Genomic DNA, 27121 nt, shown 5'->3' with positions numbered 1-27121 from the left:
TGCCTCCATAAGATTGGGCTCTAGGCAAGCCTGTAAGGCATTTTCTTTATTAGTATTTGATGGGGGAGGGCTCAGCCCATTGTGCATGGGGCAATGTCCAGGCTGGTGTTCCTGATTCTGTAAGAAAGCAGATTGAGCGGGACCCCTGAGCCCAAATCTGCCTATCATAATGTTCTACTTGTAGGCTTCTAGGACCCTCTGGATCCTTCTACTTTGCCATTCTCCCATGATTCTCTCATCTAGAGTCCCACTAGAGTGTCCTCCCCTCTGTCTCAGTTTCCTGGTAAGTGAAGGCTTTCATGGGACATGCCCCTTGGGCTAATATGCAGATATAAGTGAGTATATACCATTTGAGTCTTTCTGCTTCTGGGTTAACTCATTCATTATGATCATTTCTAGCTCAATCCATTTATCCACAAATTTCGGGAATTCCTTGTTTTTAATAGCTGAATAGTATTCCATAGTGTATATGTACCACAGTTTCTTTATCCATTCTTCTATTGAGGGACACTTAGGCTGTTTCCATGTTCTGGCTATTATGAATAAGGCTGCTCTGAACATGGTTGAGCAAATTTTCTTGTTGTGTGCTGGAGCATCTTCTGGGTATATTCCAAGGAGTGGAATAGCTGGGTCTTGAGGAAGCCCTATTCCCATTTTTCTGAGATAGCACCAGATAGATTTCCAAACTAACGCAAAAGCCAAGGCCAATACAGGCGGTAAACTTTAAACCCCTACCCAGATCTAGACAATGGACAGAACACTCTCCACAATAGAATGGAGAGTGGGATATGACTTTCTCACATACTCTGGTGCCTCACCTTTGACCATGTCCCCTGGAGGGGAAGACCTGGTGGCACTCAGAGGAAGGACAGCAGGTTACCAAGAAGAGACTTGATACCCTATGAACATATACAGGGGGAGGTAATCCCATTCAGGAACAGTCATAGAGGAGGGGAATAAGGGGAAAATGGGAGGGAGGGAAGAATGGGAGGATACAAGGGATGTAACCACTGAGATGTAACAAGAATAAATTAATAAAGGAGAAAAAAAAGAAAGCAGATTGAGAAAAAATATGAGATTTCAAGTTGGTAAACAGCACTCCTTTGTGACCTGTGTATCAGCCCTTGCTTCCAGGTTCCGGACGTGCGTGTCCTGACTTCCTTTGGTGATGAATAACAATGTGGAATTATAAAGCAAAATAAGCCCTTTTCTTCCCAGCTTGCTTTTTGGTCATAGTATTTCAATGCCATAATAGAAACCAAAACTATCACAGGTTCCATCCTAGCACTTGATAATGGTCACATGAGAGACCACCTAGAGCTGAAGGCTTCATTCCAGAAAATATATTTGGGACTATGGTTCAGAAACTCTTTAATCCTTGGGGTAGTAAGCCCTTCAGTGCCACTTTGAGTGCAAAGAGTCTTAAGAGTTAGCTTGATATTCAGTATATTTTTCTTATAATGATTTCTCTGATGAAAGATATACCATTCATTTAACATCCATAATATTTTTTTGTATAATGGGATCCAGATAAACATTTTAAGTTAATATACTTAATATGCAACACTTCTGCATGCTTTTTACTCACTCTTTGTTTCTAGTTACTTTTCACCCACTTTTGACTCCTCTCTGTTCCTCCTTTAGATTCTGGTTATAGAAAACAGAATTAACTATATTTAGGAGGCAATTAATGGTAGGTAGTCTTGGACCCTAATGACAAGTTTTTGTTATTTTCTCTGAGGCAAAGAACAGATTGAGTAAGGAATGTGTCCCCAGGGAATAATTTTGCCTTCAAAGTAGTGTGGAAGCCACTAGAGTACACTTTTGCATATCTTTTATTGAATGTCTACGACTTACACGTCATGCACCAAAATTCCTCTCCTTCCCCCAGGAAAATAAAACAAACAAACAAAAAAAAAATCTTATCACAGAAGCTTTAGCGTACCACGCAGTATTGCCTTTTATCCACAAATGTTTACTTTTAAATGTTCATTGCTATGAGTCATGGGTCTGGTTGGAGGCCTACACTTTTGCTACCAGATCCTCACTGGGACTGCTGTTGGATATCCCATTGTTGCTGTGTGTCAAGTAGATTCTTAATCTTTGAATCTGCAGGTCTGGCACCTTCATGTGTTCCAGCAGGTCATACCTGAGGTAGATGTTGGGGTGAGGTTCATTCAGAGCCCTGGATCAGGGCCCACTCCCTTGTACTCAGGACAGGGCCAGCTCTCCTGTTCCTGTGTCCTCAGGGAGGGATGGCTCTCCAGCTCCCGTATCCTCAAGGCTGGGCCAGCTCTCAGGCTCCCATGTCCCCAGGGATGACTCACCTGCTCCCATGTCCTAAGGGCCAGCTTTCCTGTTCTTGTGTCCTCAGGGTCAGCTCTCCTGCTTCCATGTCCCCAGGGCCAGATCTTCTGCTCCTGTTCAATTAGCCAGATTGTTGCTAGCCAGGAAGGCCTGGATGGCCTCCTACTCCTGTGGGTACTAGATCTTGTGGGACATCAAGCAGGTCGCAAGTGGAGGCCCTTCAAAGTCTTCTTTGAGTAGCTTGCAGAAACCATTGATGTTGGCCCAGCTCAGTTTCTTGTCCTGGGGAACTTGTGTCTCTGTTGATTTGTGCCTCCCAAGTCTCTGGTTCCATCACTACTCCATCTTTCATGGGCCCTCGCCTTGGTGGTGTTCCTAGTATCCACCTCTGCAAGATCCAGCTTTTGGCAAGGAGCATGGCCAGGGCCCCTGAGAGGAGGTTCAAGAGGCCTGTGGTGTGGGAGGTGCCGTCCTGGCTTGGGCTCGACTTGAACAGCACCCTCTCATCGAATGCCATCTCCTTGGCCTGCACTGCACCAGGCAGGCCACAACTCAAAAAGTGGTGGTAGCGGCAGCCGGCAGAGGCAGTGGCCCTGGGTCCCTGGGAGCTCACCTGAGGGTGGTCCCATGGTCCTGCAGTGGGAGAGCATGGAAGATCCACATGACAGGATTTCTTTCTTTCTGGAAAACACCAGCACTGTGTTTTGAAGCTCTCAGTATGGCCCTTTGGTGGCAGTGCAGTCACTGCTGTTCTGAGAATCAGACACAGTGTGTGATCAACGCCATCTTAAATGATCTCAGCTTGGGTATTTCTTTTTTTTATTATTTTAATTTTATTAATTTATTCAGGTTATACTTGTATCCTCCCGTTCTTCGTTCCCTCCCTCCTGCTTTCACCCTATTCCCCTCCCTTAGGTCTAAGACCAAGGGGGACCTCCTCCCCCACTATATGGTCATAAGCTATCAAGTCTCATCTTGGTAGCCTGTTTATTCTTTCTTTGAGTGCCATCAGGCCTCCCCACCAAGGGGAAGTGGTCAAATATGGGGCACCAGAGTTCATGTCAGAGTCAGTCCCCACTATCCACATAACTGTGGAGAACACATTGTGCTAAGTGTTTCCTCCCAATCAGGCTGCTCTCGGTGGTGAACATTTTTGTGTAGCTCTAGAACACAATCATCATCCTCAGTTTGCATTGAGGATCTCATCTTTCAAACCTGCAGACTTGCTCCCACCGCGTGGACCTGAGCCCGCCTGTGGTTATTTTTTAATGTCTGATTTTATTTTGTTATTATATTGTTCTATAAGTCCATGTCAAACTTTTTATTTTTAAAATGGTACTAAAATTTTTCTAAATTAAGAAGGATACATCTGAGGGGCAAATTAAGAATTAAATGAGAGTTATCCATTTGGAAGAAAATGCATTATTAGTTAATGATTGGAGCATGCCCACCCATTTCACTTGGGTGACTTATAGTCATGTGTCGTATTCTCTGCCACACTCTGTATTTTTCTTGATCAGTGGCATAAACTTACTGGCAATTGAGTATATCATGCTTTGCTATTGGGTCATGCTGGTCATCAGAGATCAAGTCTTACACTTAATTTTTTGTGTAATAAAAGTATGATGAATTCTCTCAGAAGTGAAGTAGAATGAATTTCCGTTCTGTTAGGATTGAGAAGAAACTAAAATGGAAAGAACTGATTAGTTTGGCCATAACGTATCACAGGCTAATGATCACATGAGAATCTCTAAATTATGAAAAATTAATGCCCACAGACAGAAGTACCCACCATTTGGGATCTGATATTTCCTCTTTAATCTACTATAGAAAATACATGGACCTTATTGCATGACAGTTGGGGAACTTATTGCTTTGGAAAACAATGCATTATTTTGGTCACCTTACTTTTGGAAAAGGTACCTGGGATGGGTTAACACGGATATAGTAAAAGACAGTAGAAAAGAAGTGCTAAGGGAGTCACCTGAGATACGTAGTATTTTTCAAATATTCTCATCACATAGATTTCTTTTGAAATACTTTTCTTTTTAAAATTTATTTTTATGCATATGAGTGTTTGTACCTGAGTGTATGTATGTTTGTGTACAACCTGAGTGATTAGAGAGTCCAGAAGAGGGCATCAGATCCTCTGGAACTGGACTTATGTACTTACAGACAGTTGTGAGCTACCATGTGTTCACTGGGAATCAAAAGCCAGGTCAAGTGCTCTTAACTGATAAAAACATCTATATCTACACTCAGAAATACTTTTCTTTGCACAAATTCAATTTATCTCTACAGTCAACAAATATTTGCATTCATTTCTTACTTAAATTTTAACTATTTGAGAAACTTACAACAGAGACCACAACTTGATAATATGCAGAGAACTGCTGATCATGGGGTTTACAGCCTCAATTGATACATGTACAACATAACCCCTCTACTTAAGGCTCAGAGAACATCACAGGTGTTGTAAGAACCGAGAGACAAGAATATATCCTGCAAGACTGGATTTCTATATATGACTATCTCTAAACTCTTAAGGCCTGGTAAACCATGCTAAGCAAAGCAGTCAGTATTAAAAATGGCATAGTGCCTACAATTGACAGCTCTGATTCTGGACTTCTAAGTTAAAATGCTGCCTCCACCATATTTTGTTTTTTGATATTAACTTTTCTAAGGGCGGTGAACATAGTTAAATGGTAGAGAGCTTTCCTTCATATCTGAAATGCAAAGTTCTATTCACATTAGCAGAAAAAAAAGAAATAAAAACAACTTATTCAAGTATTAGTTTCCACACCTGTGCAACGGTGGAATACCTTAGTTCAATTTTGTGAGAATTAAATGAGATGAATTATGAAACTTCTCCAAATGAATCTAAATTGTCATAGTAACAATGAGGGCTAGTACTGACAATAGTTGGCCTCTCGAGGTCAATATCAGCTAAATAACCTAGAAACTAACCTAGAAGTTCAGGTATCCATAAATTGATCATGTCCCCTGGCAGGACAGCTTTGCCAGTCCACAGAGGAAGAGGATACAGACAGCCCAGATGAGACTGGATAGGCTGGGGTCAGATGTTAGGTGAGGAGGGTTCCCTCTTTCTGAGGACTAGGAGAGGGAGGGAGAGGATATGAGGAAGGAAGGGTGGGACTGGGTGGAGATGAGGGAGGGGGCTACAATCAGAATGTATAGTGAACAATTTTTTTAAATTAAAATATCTTTGTTAATTATTTGAGAGTTTTGTACATTACAGTTTGATCATATTCGTAGCTTTGAAAAACAGTAGAAGAGTAGGCCATTCTGTTTACAAAGTGGACATTTTCAATCTGAAAGTCACACCACTAATACACTTACTAGGTCAAAGATAACTCACAATATTAAGTTTAAAAAACAAAATGGGATGTACTTCAATTGTGCCTCATTTGGAAATACCGTTATATAAATCCAGTTATTCCAAGTTAGTACTGATCTGACCCTAAAGATTATCTGTACAGCAACCGGAAGAAAGACATATTACAAAATGTTTACTCATATATCAACACCCCTTTCACAAAGAAATTTATCTTTTATTAATTATTTTCTTTAGCTCTATATTGCTAATAAGTGACCCAGAGACAGACTTCATATAAAACAACACCAGTTGATAACCTGATAAACTGTGCTGGGTTGGTCCTGTTCAGATAAATTAAGTTTAAATAAATGGTTTCCTTTAGCACGAAGATCCTTGATTTCGAAGTGACTCATAAATGAGGAATGGCTCGAGAGCAAGCAGAGATATCAGTGACGTTAGTGGTTCCTATTAGCATTCTGATCACATAGGCCTCTTGTGACTCCCTTTCAATTTTTTTCCTTTTCATTAAATCAGCTACTTGCTTTGTGTTCTTAGAGGATACTGAACTAGCCAGTTCATGTTACATTTTCAAACACTGATTTATACTGTGGGCGTAATGAAAAATATATGTAATAACCTTTTTTATGTATATTGAACTAGACTTCTTTGGGACTAAGCTTTCCCTCAAAATTCTATTTGAATTTTCTCTGTAGGAAATAATATTTTAGAATTCTAAATTTACATAAGACAATATATCTGACTGTCATAACAGAAACCAAAACTATAGATTTGACTCAGTAGTAAAATGAAATTCATGAGTAACTTGACAACTTTTATGGGATGAAGAGAGGGAGAGAAAAGGAACGTATTTTCATTGTATAGGTTCTTTACATTTCCACTACACTTTTATTACTGTCCAATTAGAGAAACAAAAGAGGTGTTTACCATTACACTTAAAAATAGCCTTGGGAGGCTAAAAAGATAATTCAGTGGTTCACTCACTGTCTGCTCTTCCCGAGAATACAGGTTTGAATCCCAGCAGCCACATAGTAGCTAGAAATCACGTATAGCTCCAGTCCTAGAGGAACCTGGTGCTCTCTTCTGACCTCTCTGGGCACTGCAGGCATGTGGTGTATAAAAATATATCCAGTCAAAATAGTCATATACATAGAGTAAAAACAAAATAAAATATCTTGCACTGATTTATTCTTTTCACTTCTGATCAATTATAGAAAACTGAAGAGGACTTATAATTTTTGATAACCTTAGTTTAACACTGTATCTAGTGACATTGTTAAGCTCCTAGTTAGAATGATAATTTTCCTATGAAGTACTACCATTTTTATTTTATTTTATTTTTTGAGACAGGGTTTCTTTGTGTAGGTTGGTATATCTTGGATCTCACTCTGTAGACCAGGTTGACCTCAAACTCTCAGAGATCCGCCTGCCTCTGCCTCCAGAGTACTAGAACTAAAGGTGTGTGCCACTGCACCCAGCTTGAATACTACCATTTCTAAAAGTTAAATGTTTGTGAAAACTATAGACAAGGTTGTTAGCATAAAAACTAGACCATGAGAAGCAATTTAATCTTATACCTCTGTTATCTAATGATATGTCTTAAGGTCTGTGCATGAGAGAGAAGATTCAGTGTTGAGGCTTCCTTTCTAAATGCCCCTGTTCAATTGTTTCTTCGCACAAAAAAAGGAAAACATTAGAGGCATTATGCTTCGTGTGCTTTTTAAAATGAAAGGCAGATTTCCCTTACAACTTTCTGATGTTGTAAGAAAGGATGAGCACCTAGTTTAAATGTACTAGTTTTAAGAAAAAGATGCATTACCTTACATTTAAGCAACAAAGTACATAAATTCAATTGATCCACAAATAGTAATTTGAGGTATTATTGACACTGTTTTGCAAATGAAACAATTGAGGTCCAAAAATATTAAATAGTGTGTTTAAGGCAATTAAGCCAGTTGCAGAAATAAGACTGTCTGATTTTTGAATAAATAGAAAACCTGGGAAACTCAGATGGGAGAAATAATTTAGATCATCTGAGGCTTGAGGAGATTTAATTTGCCCATGCCAGAGGTAAGTGGATATGAGACTCCAACTACTTTTCCCAATATAATGCAGGAATTTTGAATGTAGTCTAATTCAGCACAGTTAAATATTCATTTACAATACACCTAGGGGAAAAGTTGGTGAAATTAAGTATATTAAATACGTTCATTCAGAATCAATGAATGTTAATACATATTGAAATATCCTATTTGAAGAAGACAAATCACTGCTTTGTATAATCAAGAAAAAGATGAAATAGCATTTGTTTTTAAAAATATAAATATAAATTTTATCATTTTTCCAGATACACTAAGATGTAGTCAAAAAGTACTATATGATTTTGATGTGTTTATATTTGTAAATGATTAGCCAAGAGTGAAAAAATTTAAGATATTCTCTTATACATTATTATTAACTAAAATGCAAGCCTGTGTTATAAATACTCAGAACTTACTCCTTTCTAAGTGAAACTTTGTGTCTTTTTACCAATATCTTTCTATTCCCTGGAATTTGATTCCTGAGTCACTATCAAGAATAATTATACTATTTTTCTTTATGAATTATATATTTAGAATATTTTATTTATTTATTTTTTCACACAATACATGCATATTGTTATTCCTACTCTCCCTCCCTCTTTTGCCCTATTCCCTTTCCCTATACCTCTGATGTGGATGGGGGTGGGGAAGGGGACTCATACTCCACAGTCTGGCCACAGCCTATCAGATCTCATCAGGGTAGCTTGTATCCCCTTCCTGTGTGTGCCCATTGGGCCTATCTGCCAAGGTGCAGTGATCAAATCATGAGCACCAGAGTTCATGTCAGAACTTTAGCAGCAGTTCCCTGGCCCCCTCCTTGCCCATGGAGATGCAGCTGTCCTTTGGCTACATCTGAACAAAGGATCTAGATTCTCTACATGTACTGTCCTTGGTTGGTGCATTAGTTTGTTCAGACCCCCCTGTGTCCAGATCCTCTGGCCTTGATGGTCTTCCTGTGGAGCTCCTGACCTTTCTGATCCTCCCATCCTCCCTGCCCTGACTCATCCATACAACTCTCAGTGCCCAGCCCAGAGTCTGGCTGTAAGTCCCAGTATCTGTCCTGATCCCCTGCTGAGTGGAATCTCTCAGAGGACATCTATGTTGGGCTTATATCCACTTATACGTGAGTATATACCATATGTGTCTTTCTGGGTCTGTGTTACCTCACTCAGGATGAGGTTTTCTAGTTCTATCCATTTGCTTGAAAATTTCAAGACTTCCTTGTTTTTAATAGCTGAATAGGATATTAAACCTGAGTTGGAATTGAGTCCAGTCTCAAAAAGGAAGGCCATGATCCAAAGGCACCAGAACAGCTGCAGAAGCTATTTATTGGTGGTCTGAGCTTTGAAACCACAGATGATAGCTTAAGAGAACATTTTGAGAAATGGGGCAATGCTTAGAGACTGTGTGGCAATGAGAGATCCCTAAACAAAATGTTCCAGGGGCTTTGGTTTTGTGTCTGACACTTGTGTTAAAGAGGTAGCTGCTGCAATGTGTTCTCAGCCAAACAAGATTGATGGGTGTGTGGTGGAAGCAAAGAGAGTTGTTTCTAGAGAGGATTCTGTAAAGCCTGGTACCTATTTAACAGTGAAGAAAATTTTTGTTGGTGGTATTAAAGAAGAAACAAAAGAATATAATCTGAGAGACTACTGTGAAAAGTATGGCAAGATTGAAACCATAGAAGTTATGGAAGACAGGCAGAGTGGAAAATGGAGAGGATTTGATTTTGTAACTTTTGATGATCATGACACAGTTGATAAAAGTGTTGTTCAGAAATACCACACTATTAATAGGATAATTGTGAAGAGAAAGAAGCTCCTTCTAAACAAGAGTTCTAATCATCAGTCTGCTAGTTTGCAGAGAGGTTGTGGAGGTGGATCTGGCAACTTTATGGGTCATGGTGCAAACTTTGGAGGTGGTGGAGGTAACTTTGGTCATGGTGGAAACTTTGGTGGAAGAGGAGGCTATGGTGGTGGAGGTGGTAGCAGCAAAGGTAGTTATGAAGATAGTGATGTGGACATAATGTATTTGGAAGTGATGGTGGCAATGGAGATGATGGTCCTAGTTACAGTAGTAGATGATGCTATGGTAGTGGTAGATCAGGATACAGAAACCAAGGTGGTGGATATGGTGGAGGAGGATATGATGGTTACAACGAAGGAGGAAATTTTGGTGGAGGTAACTATGGTGGTGGTGGAAGCTACAGAAAAAGGCTACAGTTCTTAGCAGGAGAGAGAGTGAGGAGTTGTCAGGAAAGTTGCAGTTTACTTTGAGACAGTAGTCCCAAATGCATTAGAGGAGCTGTAAAAATCTGCCACAGAAGGAACAATGACCCAGAGTCAGAAAAGTTACTGGAGCTTAAACAGGAAACTCTTTTGTTCAGGACTGACATAGCTGCAGTTTGTAAAAAGTGCAGCTATTGATGAATGCAATGTAGTGTCAATGAGATGGACATTCCTGAGGACTTTTTATCTGTTATAGCTTTGTCTTTTCCTTTTCCTTTTCATTATGTCAAGTATATTGCCCTGTAAATTGTGATAATGATATAAAGAATTAAAACTTAAGGAATTTTTAAACTTTTCAATATTTGTGTAGTTCAGTTTTCCTACATTTTAGTACAAAAACTTTAACAAAATGTAGTTTTGAAGGTGTTTCCTTATAAGTTAACAAGTAAAGAAGATCATTGTTAATTACTCTTTTGTATGAACTTTGTTAAAGTTAATTGTAAAGAAATACCTACTGAGTTGCAATGAAGGGAAATATATTCTCCCCATTTTCAAAACCATGATGAATGGGCACTGACATTGGGAGAGAATAGATATTTGTATGATTGCAATGTATGTTTTAGATAATTAGGATTGGGTAATAAAATAACATTAGTAAATTTAATAGCATTAAGAAGAGACTTGATACCTTATGAGCATATACAGGGGGAGGTAATCCCCCTCAGGAATAGTCATAGAGGAGGGGAAAAAGGAGAAAATGGGAGGGAGGGAAGAATGGGAGGATACAAGAGATGGGATAACCATTGAGATGTAACAAGAATAAATTAATAAAAAAAGATTAGCTTCAAATGAAAATGATCTCAAAAGTTTTTTTTAAAAAAGCTGAATAGCATTCAATTGTGTAAATGTACCATCATTTCTTTGTTTCTTTATCCATTTTTCAGTTGAGGGACATCTAGGTTGTTTCCAGATTCTGGCTATTAGGAATAAAGCTGCTATGAACATAGTTGAGCAAATATTGTATGGCTGGGTGTTGAGGTAGCACTATTCCCAATTTTCTAAGAAAGTGTCAGATTGATTGGCAAAGTAGTTGTATAAGTCTGCACTTGTCCTCCTGAGGTCAAGCAGTATTTTTTTGTTTTTATCTATTTGGCTAAGTTCACTAAGTGTTTTGCTCTGTATGTTCAAGAGTCATCTCTGTTATCACAGTTGAGATAATTTCCTCCCTTTTAAAGGCAGAGTAGTATATGTATAACTATATACACATACATTTATGTATACATATACATATACATATACATATACATATACATATACATAAATGTGTATGTCTTTATCCATTCATCTGTTGGTGGAAACCTCAGCTGATATAAAATCTTCACCATTACAAATACTGCTACAACACATATGCTATCCTTTGATTTAGAACCCTAAGATTGACTTCTGACATATAGGTGTTAATTTGAGAAGAATTTTCATATTTTTCCTGTAATAGTCATTGCCAGAAACAGCACACAAATAATTCCCTTTTTAGAGACCTCTTCCAATACCTTTGGCTTTTTATATGATTATAACAGCTGTGATGTAATATTTAATTGTAGTTTAGTGTATATTTGCATCATTATTAGTGATACTTAGCCATTTTTCCTATATCCATTAGCCATTGGTATGCTATACGTTGATAACTCTTTATTCATGCCCATATTCAGATTTTGAGCAAATTATTATTTCTGTTTTGGAATTGGTTGCTTGATTTCTTTACATATTTTGGATAATAACTCTCTATCAGATATTTGTTTGGAAAACATTTTTCCTACTCCTGACATTTTTGTTTTGTTTTTTTTCTTGTTATTGTCATTACTTTAGTTGCACGCAGTCACATTTGTCTATTGTTTGCTTTGTAATTTGTACTTTTAAACTCTTATTCTAAAAAGGTCTCTCATCAAACTAATGGTAAGAAGATTTTTCCCTATGTATTTTGTAGTTATTTTACAGTTTCACATGTTATATTTAAATCTTATGTATACTTAAGATTGATTTTGGATGTGGTGTGAAATAATTTTTTATAAAGACAGTCAGAATTCTGGACACTATGAAGAAATTGTCTCTTTCCCATTGTATTTTCTTGGGAATTTTGTTGAAGATAAACTGCTCAAAATTTTACGGGCCTTTTTTCTAGACTGTGCGTTATGTTGTTGGGTTGATATTTCTGATTTTATTCTAGCCTCGTGTTACTTTGATTATTAAAGCCTTGTAGTATAACTTTATTTTATTTTATGACAGGATCATACAATGTAGTTCAGGCTTGTCTGCAAGTTACTTAAGTAGCTGGCCCTGGCCTTGAACTCACAGCAATAATCCTGCCTCAGCTTCCTGCAGGCATGAACCATTATGCTTGGCTGTAGTATAATTTTAAATCATGTAGCATGATGTTCCAGCTTCGCTATGAAGTCACATTCTTGGTCAGAAATAACTTAGCTTTTAAGATAGGCAAAAGTGCTTTTTATTAAGATTCTAAAAAAATATCCACTGTCCTTAAGGGTACATACTCAGGGGTTTTGATGTTATTACAGACATTAAGTTATTTCTTTTAAGAACAAGTAATATTGATAATGCACTCAGTTTTCTCTTACGTGTAACTACTTTTCTGTGGTAAGAACACTATCTTCCCATGACATTCAATCATTAAAAGCCTTTGGGATATTCTTTACAAATAGCTGACCGAGAATTTTACAGGATTCAAAATGCAGAAATAAGAGTAAGTGCTCCAAAAAGATATATGTATAACATTGTTGTTAATTTTAGTACTTGCTATTTGGCATTAGCATTTGTATGTTTACTTTTTTGCAGCATGTCCTTTGATGACTATTTGACTTGTTTGATAGTAGAAAAAATTACACAGGAAAGAAGCCAGCATAAACATTAAGGTTTCTTTTGAAGGAACTATGATGAGATTTAAAAGAGCAAGCCATTGTTGGCATAGTCCTGGCCTCTGGCCAAACTATGAAATGGGACATGACTGTCTTAAGCTCAACTTCCCACCTTGTTTCTCAAATAGCACTGAAGTACTCTATCTTCCTGATATATTTTCCCTTTAACCACTATCACCCTGAAGCTTTAATGTGCTCTGCCTCAGTCTCTTGCATAGACAACTGATAGACCACTAGTAGATTGTTGATAAGCTCAGAAGGGTTTCAATCTTTAATCTTCTAGCACTTCAGATTTAGGCATTACTCCAAAGGAAGGAATATAAAACATCACCTATTGTGACATGCTTTAGCTACTATGGAATTTGAGGGCTGGTATATGTGTGTTTAATCATCCTCAAAAATAGTGTATTAAAAATACTATGTATAAAATATTATGTATAGATGTGATTTTTGTCTGCATACATACTGAAAATTCTAGCAGAAACTTTAAAAACTAAGAGGTTTAATGTGACAGAGAGGAAGTGGAAGATGTAGTTCAAATCAATGTTATTGATTTCAAAATATGAGACTTTCTACACTTAGCTTTGTAGTAATGAGTTCTAGAATTAGTGGCAGGTAGACCTCGACATAATGGTTCTCACAGGGATAATTTACATTTCTCCATTGTTTACTAGTAAATATATAGTAAGTGATATCCTAAGATCTAAATCAGTTCTCTGAGAAGAAAGAAGCAATTCAGTTCTAATACACATTATAATTTCCATGAAAAGTTTGATCCACTCTCCCTACTTTTCCCCCTTCCTTTTAATCCTATGGAACTCAAGTTTCTTTGTCCCCATGCCTCTTCTCAGACCCCCTCCCATATCTATCCATCTTTTGGGTTATCTCATCTATGTATTTTTCACCTTGAAACTTCTATTCTCTTATTAACAAATACTTCCATAGCTTTCTGTGTGCAAGAAATCTGGAAGTAGCTATCTTTGGTTCAAATTATAAATCTACCACTTACTTATTTATCTAAACTTTGCATCTTTCTTTTCTCTTTTGCAAAACACAAGCCCATGCATTTAATTTTGGGATTACTATGAAGGTTCTAAAGCTTTATTCTCAGTTTCTGTTTAATAATTGAGATTGTGCATACACTAAGCTCGAGTTAGAGGACATGTTATATGAGTATGTTATATGAGTCGATTTAGATAATAAAAGCTAAGAGAATTTTTATTGTATGTATTTGTTTTAACTTCCTTAAGATAAGAAAACACTTTTAAAGAATGAATATGTTGGACTAAAAGTCATTTAATGAACTTCCAAATGGGATGTGATGGCATACATCTATCATGCCAGAATTTAGGAAGCTGGGGCAAGAGGTTCTTTACTTCCAGGATAGCCTGGATTACAAACAGTGAAACCTTCTCGCAAGAAAGGGGAAAATGTTCACATGCACTCTTACCTGCTTAATCATATCTTACTGAATATGAATTTGCTTTTATGGGTAGTTCAGTATCATCATCATCAACAACAACAACAACATTATTTTTTCTTCTCTATAAAATTAGATGGTGTCTTCAAGGGTTATTAATACTGTAGGTCTGTCAGTCTTCACACTCTTTGGCCCTTGTCAATTATGCATACATGCAGCTCCTTTTACAGTTACCCTCAATTTTTTGCTGTAATAAACCGTTTAGCAGCTAGTTCTTATTTAACAGGGATTTAATTCAATTTGTATTATCTAAAGTGTGAAAATAACTTAGAACATTGCTTGGTATCTTTAAACATTAAATAAATAGTACTCTATTAAAATTTTCTAAAATATTATTTTAAAGTATTGATATTACTGGAATTGATAATTAAATGTAGTCCTTCTCTTATGCTTCTCAGTCTTAATATATATACTTTATTTGCCTCTACCAATCTTTTGACGTTTTAAAATATATTTTATTAATTTATTCTTATTACATCTAAATTGTTATCCCATCCCTTGTATCCTCCCATTCCTCCCTCCCTCCCATTTTCCCCTTAATCCCTTCCCCTATGACTGTGACTGAAGGGGACCTCTTCCCCTTATATATGCTCATAGGGTATCAAGTCTCTTCTTGGTAGCCTGTTATCCTTCCTCTGAGTGCCACCAGGCTTCCTCATCCAGGGGATGTGGTCAAATATGGGGCACCAGAGTTGGTGTGAAAGTCAGACCCCACTCTCCACTCAACTGTGAAGAATGACCTGTCCATTGGGTAGATCTGGGTAGGGGTTCGAAGTTTACTGCATGTATTGTCCTTGGCTGGTGCCATAGTTTGAGCAGGATGCATTGGCCCAGATCCACCTGTAGACCCAGCTATTCCACTCCTTGGAATATACCCAGAAGATGCTCCAGCACACAACAAGAACATTTGCTCAACCATGTTCATACCAGCCTTATTCATAATAGCAAGAACCTGGAAACAGCCTAAGTGTCCCTCAGTACAAGAATAGATAAAGAAATTGTGGTACATTTACACTATGGAATACTACTCAGCTATTAAAAACAAGGAATTCTCAAAATTTGTGGACAAATGGATACAATTAGAAATGATCATAATGAGTGAGTTAACCCAGAAGCAGAAAGAGTCAAATGATATATACTCACTTCTATCTGGACACTAGCCCAAGGGACATGTCACATGAAAGTCTTCACTTATAAGGAAAGTGGGACAGAGGGGAGGACATCCTATTGGGACACTAGGTGAGAGAAACATGGGTGAATGGGGAAATAGAAGGATCCAGAGGGTCCTAGAATCCTCTACCAATCTTCACTCCATACTAACATCCCTAATATTTTAACTCTTTATCTTCTATATACGTAGTGGTCTGTCTTCCTTTTACTGAAACTGATCTCTCTTTGCCGACTAGTTTAAGTCTACAATTACTTTAGAAGATCATTTCTTTCATTTAAATTCTTCTTCAGTCCTATTAGTTACCACAAATTTAAACTTATCTTTTGCTTTTATAACACTATTCAATTCTCTCCCTCCCTCCCTCTCTCTCTCTCTCTCTCTCTCTCTCTCTCTCTCTCTCTCTCTCTCTCTCTCTCTCTCTCTCTGTGTGTGTGTGTGTGTTGATAAGTATATATGTACATATGTGCTGAAGCCAGAAGCTGATGTTGGGTGTCTTTCTCAAACAATCTCCAGTGTATTTTTTGAGACAACATATTTTGCTGAACCTGGAACCGCCAACTTGGCTAGACTGGCTGGCCAGCAAGCCCCAGAGATTGTTGTATCTCTTCATACCTAGTGCTGGGCTTTTGTACATTGGTACTGAAGGTTGAACTCAGATTCTCATGCTTGTCTGGAAAGCATTTTATGACTAAGCCATCTTCCTGGTTCTCATTTTTCAACTCTGTAAATGTAGTTGCATGGCATGAACCTTGTATTTAGAAATATTCCAAGCCTACCTCTGATATTTACAAGCTGTGCAACATTAAATGTGTCAACATATCTCAAATAGTTTTCTCAGTGAGGAAATAGGAATAAAAATAGCTACCTAATACAAATGCTGTAAGAACAGCAAAATGGATTTTCAAAGTGCATGTATAGGTAATGTTCTGCTTCTTGACCTTTTATGTAGCAATTATCAGTTTGGAAAATTCATTGAGCTTTTGCACTTATGAAATGTGTCTTTTATTGGTTCTAGTGCAGCAATGCATAAAATGCTTTTATTTTAAAATACACTTAATAAATGTTAACATAATTTCTGGTATGGAACAAATGTTTGATAATTGTGTGTGTGAGTGTGTGTGTATGTGCGTGTGTTTATGTGTGTGTGTGTGTTTCATTAGTAGTACTTGCAAACTGCATTCTATTTCTATCACTCCAAATTCATCAGTGATCTCTGATCAATATATTACATGTCTTCTTTTGTTTGAAGAATTGAGACCATGACTTTGAATTTTTTCTCTTAATGACTTTTTCAATATTCTTAGATTATCCCACTTAAATGCTAATTGATACCGCCAGGATTTTTTATTTTGCAGATTTTTTATTTTATAAATTTCTGTACATAGTTGTTTGTGTGTCTGCATATATGTGTAGGGGGCATGCTTTTCATTCTTTTCTATATTTGTAAGGAGAAAACTTACCAAGAAGTTAGCTGAAGTATTTAGCTTTTATAAACTTTTTATTTTTGAGATAAAATGTCACTTTGTAGTTCAGACTAGCCACGAACGAACTCCTGTCTCTACCTCCCATGTGCTGAGATTACAGACATGAATTGTTGAAATTGACTTAAAGGGGGTAGTTTTGAAAGGCTATTTGATGTGAAAGCAATAGATAATGAAATGGATATGTATACCAAATAAGGATTTGGGGGAACACCAGCCCTGAGCAACAGTTTATTCAATAAGTTAATGGTGTCAAGACAATGCATAGAAACATGTATATTTGTCAGAGAAATAGTAATAACAGGAATAGGAGAAAAGAGAAATTTGTACGGAGGTAGGATTTTTGACAGAATAGTTTGCTGTCCAGAAAGCTAAACCTTATGCTTGTGATATGCATATAATTTCCATTAATCTCTGAAGGAGAAGATTCTCTGAAGGAGATGAAACAATTGCAATAAATTATGAAAACATTAACTCTTTGATATTCCTGTTGGAGAGATAATAGATAAAACACTAAGTGGGAGTTTATATAAAAAAAAAAATTCAAGTCTCAGTCTTTTTTCCCTTATCATATGTGCTGCACTGGGCAAATAGTTTAATCTTCCTGAGCATCAGCTTCCTCATTTTCTGATAGATATTAACATTGTCTCCTCCCAATCATTTGCAAAACTTTGCTATCAGGCTCAAAAAGATAATCTATGTAGAGATACGCTACAGCTCTCATGGCATCACACAGATGCAGGGAATGATTTTTAAGGTACTTGTTACATATCCCCTCCCATGCAGCTGCCATGTGACTGGATGCTACTACAGTACAGCAAATAACGTCAGAGAGAGCAATGACCAGTAGAAGGATGAAGGCTGTTGCTTAGGGGAGTAGATTAGATTTGGGAAGCATTTCTCAGAGTACAGACATAGAGGCAAGCTCTCTGACTTGTAAGAGTCAGTGTTGTTTGAATTCCATCCTGAACGTGAAAACCTGCTGTTTATTTATAGGTGAGTCACTTTTTCATATAAATTTATAGTTGAATCATGTTAAGAAACTGTGCCTGCTGTTTGGAAGATCGATGAAGAAAATAGGAAAGACAAAAAGGAGGTTGTTTTTATTGTTGATTATTTTATTAGCTAATAATGCAAAGATAAAAATAGATATCTTAGGAATTAAATAATCAATTAAAAACTGTATTATGTATTTCTTCTGAAGCATATTTCTGAATTTCTACTATGTAAAACTGTATTTTGCTTGGGAAGATTAAATTTTAGGGATGTTTGGGAAATGAATTTAATTAATATTTTTATAATTTTATTGTAAAATAATTGACAAATAAAAATAACAGATGTACTTAAGGTCTGCAGTGTGAGGTTTTGGTTTACATGTACATTGTGACATGAGTATCATGATTAAGATAATTAACATCTGACATAATTGCCTTTTCTCTTCTATAATGAGAATACTTAAGATCTGCCTCTGATGCTTTACTGTTAATAAATATGAAGTAAGCAATACATTATTAACTATATTTGCCATCCTCATTGTTAGGTTAACTGAGTTTTTTTATGGAATTGTTTCTTTTTATGCAAATCAGATCTCTGTCTTGTCTGAGGTACTTGAACCTCACAAAGAGAGAGGAAATATGAATTAATTGTGATTACATAATTAAATTGAATGTATGACTTTATTTATATCACAATAAGATAGGGAAATGTGCTTTAACACTTTTATCTTGTGTTGTATATGGTAGAAGAGACAAGGAAAACTCATGTTTGTGTGCATGTATATGTGTGTGTGTATGTGTGTGTGTGTGTGTGTGTGTGTATGAGAGTCCATGCATCTGTGCTTATATGAGTACAACATATTCAGAATAGCTGGAGAAGGTGTAAATATTTTAATAATGCATGATATGTTTGTTATTATGGAAATTGTGTCAGAGATTCTGTGCAAATATTACCCTGGCAGTAATAGGATCACCAATACTATGCAGTTTTTATTTTTATTACAACAAGCTATTGATTTTTTTTATTAAGTTTTGGTTTATAGTTACTGTCAAGCTAACATATGTAATGGTAGCTATATACTCTTAAGAGTTCATTTTTGTGTTCAGCAAATGGTATACCATTTGTTGGAGGAAATAAGGTGCATGTGAAACTCATTTGAAATCTGTGACGCAATATTCATAAACAGTAATACTATTATCCACACACTGTGTACTCAAATTGCTTTAATTTAAAATTAGAGAATTTTAGGTTATGTTATATACCTGCAATGTTTCATTTTCAGTTGGCTTGCTTTTTACATAAACACACATATTCGTGGGGGGGGGCTCACACACGCGTACGTGCGCACACACACATGCAGCATTCAAAGGACTAAACACAAAGGGGAAGGAGGTATAATTAAGCCTTGCCAGGTCTTAGTGATTGACATTACACAAAGCTATTGTTAAATTACACATATCTTAAGAGGGGGGTTGGCAATAATTATTAACAAATTAGTTTATCAGATTAACTTGCAGGACGCTGAAACATTGGTTATAACAACAAATGGAGTATTATGCTTTCACTCTAAACAAAAATGCCTCTTTAATTAACTAACAAAAAGTAAGGTTTCAACAATTTGAATGTGCCAACCCTAATCTAGCTTCTATGTATTCATAAGCTCTTGAATTATGTACTCAAATATTGAAACCTAAGATAATTTCACTGTAGGTGTCCCACAGTTATGTCAGTAATAATAATAATAATATCAATAACAGATTATATATGTACATAAAATGAGCAAGCAGGAGAGAAGCTACTTTGACACATTGCATAAAGGTAGTAAATATCTACCTTTGTAAAAATGGACATGAGCCAGCATAATTTTTTCCTGCTTGCAAACTAGCTCTAATAATTTCAATTGGTCTGAAGTGATTCATGTATATTCATGCCTGTAAAATGCTTTTTCCTGTGTTGCATCTACTTCTTGTCACTCAGCATCATGTGCTTTCCCTCTCTCATCGTTCGTGTTCGGATGACACCACCCCCACCCCTGCCCAACTTTGTGCCTAGATCCTGGGAGACAAATGTATGTTTGACTTCACAAAATTCTCTACTCTTTTGACATGCTGATTAAATATGGTATGTGTGAGGTATTTATGGAAGTACTACAATGGGTTATAGATGTTTAGGCTCTTTGTCCAACATTTGACTTGAAACAAGTATATTTCTATGTGGGCCTCAGTTTTCCCATCTATAAAATGAAAGAAACGAATTTCATTATTTTGCAGATTAATTTCAGCTATGTTCAGAATTCAGTGATTCTCTTTGGTGGACCAGACAATCTTCTGGGGGACATAAACTCCTAAGGGAAAATGTTTTTCAGTGAATGTGGGTGTTAATAGAAAGCTTAATTTTCTTTGTCACTTTTGGACGTTTCCTTTCATAAAGGATTTAAAAAATATATGCATTTACCCACCGTGGTACAATGTCTGTCACCCACAGCTTCAAAAATGCTTGACGCAGGAAAAAAGGATTTTTCAGATACATCAAGGGCTGCTGGAGCGTAATTTCAGCTTTGTTTGAAATGAAGGCTACAGATTCAGATTCACAAAGTCAAGGGGTCAAGGGATGTATCTTTTCATGACCACCTGTACTCCAGTGAAACACAATAATCTATTTCGTAGTGTGAAAACACTGTACTTCCGTGGGTCTACTTTAAACACGCAGCATCTCAGTCCACCTTATGTTAACACCCGGGAACTACTTGAACTAATCCGAAGCATCCGCGGAACAGTGGGTAACTATAAAAGACCCTAGTTCTAGCCTTCCCGACTCCTCCGCCCTTAGCGCGAAGTCAGGACCTCAATTCTGCGGTCTGTAATGATTTCGGAAAGGAAAAGTGGGTTTCCCGCAGACTTTAGGAAAGGGTATGTCTTCCCCTTAGCTTAGGGTCCATGGAACGTTCCTTTTATTCGAGAACCTAGGACCACCTGTTGCTTTCTACTTAGTTTTCTTCCTCCGCTGAATTCACGCTCCCTCGGCTGTGGCGAGTGCCGCGGGTGTGTGTGTTTATTGTCGCGAGACGCCCCCAAAGCGCTCCTTCAGATTTTCCGACAGTTCGCAAGGGAAAGCAAACTTTGAAGGTAGGCTTTTCCGTCGCCACAGAGGGCACAGGTCAAGGCCCGGACCGAAGCCGCGGCGCACGCCCCCGCGCCCCTCCGCGGAGCAGGCTCTACGTCACGTCGACGGCAAGCGGAGCTTCCTCAGCACGCGCCGGCAGTTGCCTGCGAGCGCGGCCAGGGGCGCGAGGCGGCGGCGACTCCATGGCCAGCTTTGGTTGCTGACGGGGGTTTCCCGGCCCCTTGGCGACAGGGCTAGGGGAAGAGGCAAGTAAGGAAGAAACCCTCTGTGGTCCGCGGAGGGGCTGGGTTGGCGGCGGGGCTGCGTTTCACGCTCCAAGGAAAAGCCGCCTCGCGGGCTGGCCGGAGCGCGCGTGTCCCTGAGGGAAGAGGCGAGGCGCCCGACCTGCGTCGTGAGGGCCTCGGGCGGGCGTGTGGGGGGGGAGGGGACGAGTGCCCACTGGCCGTTGGGGTCCCCCCTGGGTTGGCCTCCTAACGGGACGCTGCCTTCAGGTCGCCGGGTTTAGCATTTCAGTTGGCGTGAGGTTGAGAGGGACCTGAGGCTGAACTTCGGGTGAGGACCAAGCGGGCGCGCGTGTGTGGGGGGGGGGGGGGGGCGGCGGGGGTAGAGTCTAAGAGGACGGCAAGGGCGGGAAAAGGGAGCGCAGCGTCTCTACTTGGGTCCTCAGACAGTTTGGCCCGATGGCTGGGAGTTTGACTGGCCCTCTCTTCCTGGTTAGCTCTGGGTACAGTGCAGAGGTAAATAGGAGAAAGGGGGCGTGAGTTCTGGGAAGGCTGACTTCAGCTCAGTGTGAGCAGAATTTCCCACAAAATTTAGCTGTTGTCAGGCTTTGGGATACTGTGCTGGCCATTCCAGCCTTAGAATGTTGGCCTTTTTTCCTGTCCCTCCACCCCCACCCCTTGACTGGGGATGGCTTTTGATTAGATAGCACTCCCAACTGCCATTTAAATGTCTAAATCCCCAGAGCCCATGATTCACCTTTTATGATTCTTGTCAGCATTATTTATACAATTCTCTTTCAGAAAAAAACGTGGTCAGTTCAGCTGCTGTTGTAGAATTTGGTTTGCTTTAAATTTTAATGCCTTAATGTCTTGGATGTGGTAATAGGACATCTATTGTGTATTTTAAATACATACAGCTTAATTAAAATGCTAATAATTAGGGGCCCTCCAGTTTCCAGCTTAGCACCCTACACAGGCTGTAGACCCAAGCCCTTCAGCATAAAGCAAGGTTAATTAGCTCTTTTCAAAGCTAGACAACATTCATAGAAATAGACTCTGAGGTCTTAAAAGAAAAAATCCACTATTTTAGGCCACAAATTTTAAAAATTATTTTGCCAGTTTTTATTTCCTTTCTTTTATGTTCATTCTTAAGAGCTGAGATAAGAGCCCTGGGTGAATGTTTTGTACAAACAGACATATGGATTTGCAGCAGTCTGAAGAAAACAGGCCACAGTCCCCTTATCTACACTTAAAAGAAAAGGCAATGGGTGCCAGAAAGGCAAAAATCAAATCATTTGGGTAGATTAGAGACAAGAATGGAGAAAATTACCCCATTGCATACTAGAGACCCATTTCTTTGAAATTAGAGGCCTTTGATGATGCTACAAAATCAGAGCAGTACTACATGTTTTTAACTAGTGAAATTCCCCATGCGTGGCATATAGTAAGCACACATCACTTACATATTGAATATACAAATGTACTTGAATGACATGAAATATTTTTTGTTTTTATTGGAACAAACTTTCTGTAGAATGTTAGTGCTTCATAAGTGTCATTCTAATATTAATTGTATTCTTTTCACAGTAACTGAGAAAAGCTTCTATAGTTCACCATTGTGCTTACCTAAATCTCCTTTATTTTATCTCCCACCCTCCCTGCTCTGTAGTCTCTGCTGTCCTCACACTTCATGCTAATGGATGCCTTGCTGCTTTCATCTGTATTTTAAGACAGCTGACAATCTGACAGTAAGCATCAAGATTTGTTTTTCAAATCTATTTCATTAGTAGCCTTAGTCGTTTGAGATCATTTACTAAATGTATGACCCTGATACTTGACTGAAAAAAATCTAACCTTGGGTTGACAATGTAGTAATCAATAATTTTCAATAAATTAAAAATAAGTACAATTAAAATTGACTCCAGTGACTCCCACCAGACTCCAGTGGACAGTCCCAATGGAAAGGTGGCTTTGGTTAAAGTAAGTGGATCACAAAACAAAAAGAAGTTATGTATCTGGGAAAGGAACAGGTAGGGAGGAGCAAAGCCTAAGGAAGGAGGGAGAGACATAAAAAATGTTGGGGAAAATACTAGAATGCAATATAAATATGTATAAAATTCTCAAAGAACTCACTTAACAAAAATATCTTGTGCCTACAAGTCTCATTAGCCACAATTTTACTTATTTAATAACCATATATGGCTAATAACTACAATATTGAACAATGATGATGTAGAAGATTATGACAATGTTGAACGTTGTATTGGACAGCATTTTTCTAGAAATCCTATTAGCCCATGCCATTTCTTCAATTTGAGAGTCAACTTCAAACTCGGTTTTATTGAAGAGCAAGGTACAGGTAAACAAAATACTTTGCAGCAATTCAAAAAATGATTATGTTAATAAGGGTCTGAATAAATTGGGCTAAGTGAGGAGGGAAAATAGTGGTAAAATTAATCTAATTTGATTATTCTTATTTAGGCTGGGAATGTGAGTCCTTCATTTAATACTTGTTAGAAAATTACTTTGTTACTTTAGAACATCCTTTTTTAACATAAATGTTTATAGTTTACATTTTATAAAGAACTTCTGTATAATAATAAAATTTTGTTAAAAAAGGAAAATAGGTTTAGAGAGTGTCTTTGCTATCACAACAATACAATCTTATTTTTAAATTATCATTAATATGCTATTTGTGTTTTCTTTTGTTGCAAATTTGTTTTGTCTTTTGAAACATGGTCTCACATAACCCAGATTGACCTTGATTTCTCTACTTAGCCAAAAGAATGAGCTTGAATCCCTGATCCTTATGACTCTTTCTCCCAAGTACTAGGATTATAGAATTGTGCCCCCATGTCTGGCATGTATTTTGTTTAATGAAGTTAAGAGTTGAGTGATATACCATGGACTCTGAAAGCTGCAAAGAATGGGGAGGCTTCAAAATTATCAAGACTTAATAATGATTCACATTTTCAGAATGAGTATTTTGATTCCAGAAATCATTTACATCTCATTTTTGCTGTATTTGGGACAAATTCTATCACTCCCCCTGCCCTGGCTTATTTTTGTCTCATTTTCTTTAGTTTGACTCAGATGCCACCTGCTGCATGAAGCTGTTTTCTGTGTAGATAAGCATAAACTTCTTAATGTTTTCTTTGTATAGTACTTTGAAAGTTAATTAAGGTTCATGTATATTTTAGACGTCTTAGTGGAGTCCTTCAGTTCCTTCTCAGTACAAAACAAAAAGTGTTTGGGACATGTATTTGAATTTCTTTGTATTTTCCTAAGCAACTACTAAATAAATTATAGTTTATTACTAATGGTAAATTATTTTCTTCCAAACCTCCATGCCTTATAATAAAGGATAATAAATTTTAAAGTAGATGAATGAATAAAGCATCAACCTGATTAAGTTCTATTCCTTCATTCTTAGGTATTGATTTTCTCAGTCCATTCTGAGAGATGGCACAACTGTTTCGTTATTTCCAGGGAGATCCTGTTGTGACATCCTCTCCCACTGAAGTTCGTATGTGGGTAGAAGGTAAGATATTTTGAAAAATATTTGATTCTTGTCTCTCCATGTTACACTCCATCTCATTATATGGCTAAGAGACCATATTTTACAGCCTTTTTTGTACATAAAATGGGACTTCTCACTCTTTCAAAGTTGTTTCAATACTTAAAATTTACACCCAAATCTGTAACTTTGAGTTTACACCATTATAATTTATATACATATATTATGAGAGTAATTTCATAATTGGGGTGAAGATATAGCTTAGTGCTATAAAGCTTGCTTAGCTTGTGCAAGTGCTAGGGTTTAATTTCAAGCCATACATATGATCAAAGATCCACATGCATACAATAGTATTTTCCTTCTCTAAATCAATGCCTTTTTATGTGGATATGGAATTAATTTATAATTATTTTAATATATTAATATAATTAAATTAATTTTAGAAGATACCAAAACATTCAGAGATAATGACAGCATATAAATATAGAACACTATTAGATATTATTATATACATTCTTTTACACAAAGGAGGAGGATGGGCATTGTAGGGGAATGAGTGCAATGAAAGAGTTAAATGTAATTTTATTACTAATTAAATTTTATTCCTCTTGATATACTTAACTACCGAGAGATGAGACTAAGTTTAAGTCTACCACATCGTATTCATGTTAACAGATATTAAGTGAATAATACATTTACTGATAAGAAGGAAAGAACCAAAGACATCTTTCTTTAATTTTCTTTATTGCTATCAAAGCACAGAATACTCTAGCAGAAAATTGCAGTCCTTTCCCTCTTTTAACTGTGGAAACTCCTTAAATATAGAATGAATCATTGAGACACTGGAGAGTTTTTTTTTTTTACATAGTGATTAGTAATGATGGTTTAGAACATTCAGCTATGTTAAGTAAATTAGATTAGGTAGCATATAGATGAAAATAAATTATTTATAAAAATATATTGGGCTGGAGAGATGGCTCAGCCACTAAATGCTAGGCTCATAAGAAAAAATAGTAAAATTTTAAAATTTCTTCTATAAAATAGCTTTGGTATATTATTTTATCATATGTAGTCAAAATGGTAAATTTATCAAGCAATGAACGTATATAGTAAATAATTTCAATTGTATCAAATTATTTTAGGACAGAAACATTTCAAGTGAACACAGTTTTTGTTCACAGTTAATACTGATGTTCATAAATTTTAATCTCTGAAAAATGAAAATCCCTAAAGCCAATTTAACTTTGTATTTTAGGAAATAACAACTTGGTTCCTACTTTTGGAGTGAAATTCTACTTCTCCATTTCTATTTCTATCTTTGTTTCTGTGAATTATCTTTTTGTAGTTTTAAGACTTTGAATTTATAAACTAATGAAAATAGTGCTAATGTAAGAAGAAATTTCATTCTCTCTTGCGTTCCCATAACATTTCTTTATTTTATAAATACACTTACTGTCAGTCATTCTAATACTGTCTCAATGTTTATGTGTGTATTTATACTTTCACATTTTATCTTTTCCTTATAAAGTTCTAAATAATTTGATATTATGAAATAATATTTTCAATTTTTGGACATAATAATATGCATGACAATTCATTATAAATAGTATTGCTCATTAAATTATATTACTGGTAATATGATAACTTTAATATTTCTCATCTCAATTTTCTTATAAGCTACCGTTAAAGCAAGATATGTTCAAGGCAGCACTCTTAGTTAACTTTTGTTTGGTGATATATGCATATTTTAAAACAGAATTTGTTTAAAAAAATAATTAAAATAAGGCAGTAATGAATCATAGGCACCTGACCTTAATGCTTTTCATTATTTCACGAAATAAAGAAAAGCCTTTCCATTCTACAATTCTAGTTTGAATTGGTCTGATTCATCATGTTGAGTAGTTATTATAAACATAAAAGATTCCTGTTATATGAAGAGAAAAATCAAATACATTAAAACCAATGGGTCTTACAGAAGGCCTTTCTCACAGCTCTGAAAAGACTTGGGAATTTACAGGTAATATTTATTTTATAGTGTCCCAATATCTTATCTTTAAACATGTTAGATGATATTCTTATAAATAGTGTGGCATATTTAAGTCCAGGCACTTACATTTTTAAATTAAAATATAATCACATAATTCCTATGTATCTTCTCATCCCAGCTCTTCTTGCATACATTCCCTCTCAAGTTTACAGCATCTTTTCCTTTAATTATCGCAACATACATGTTT

General features: G+C 36.9%; 1 protein-coding gene and 1 pseudogene across 4 annotated transcripts in view; both read left to right on the top strand.

Moving 5' to 3' along the window:
* Nucleotides 1-2723: 2723 nt before the first annotated feature.
* On the top strand, nt 2724-21352 carry LOC311601199 (annotated as a pseudogene). The gene is made up of 3 exons: nt 2724-2872; nt 9017-9980; nt 21017-21352. The product of its transcript is annotated as an uncharacterized misc_RNA (transcript).
* The window catches only part of LOC311601646 (uncharacterized protein), a 339815-nt gene continuing 333974 nt past the window's right edge, over nt 21281-27121 (top strand). For all 3 annotated transcript variants that reach the window (XM_084789248.1, XM_084789247.1, XM_084789246.1), the window contains exons 1-3: nt 21281-21398; nt 23040-23118; nt 24804-24911. In XM_084789248.1, coding sequence (XP_084645374.1) covers nt 24833-24911 — 79 coding nt within the window. In that variant the 5' untranslated portion in view covers nt 21281-21398; nt 23040-23118; nt 24804-24832. The remainder of the gene's footprint in view (nt 21399-23039; nt 23119-24803; nt 24912-27121) is intronic.

The sequence above is a fragment of the Acomys minous genome, assembly GCF_964271855.1.
Source record: "Acomys minous genome assembly, chromosome: 7".
Taxonomy (NCBI): domain Eukaryota; kingdom Metazoa; phylum Chordata; class Mammalia; order Rodentia; family Muridae; genus Acomys; species Acomys minous.
This window is presented reverse-complemented; position numbering and strand designations above follow the sequence as displayed.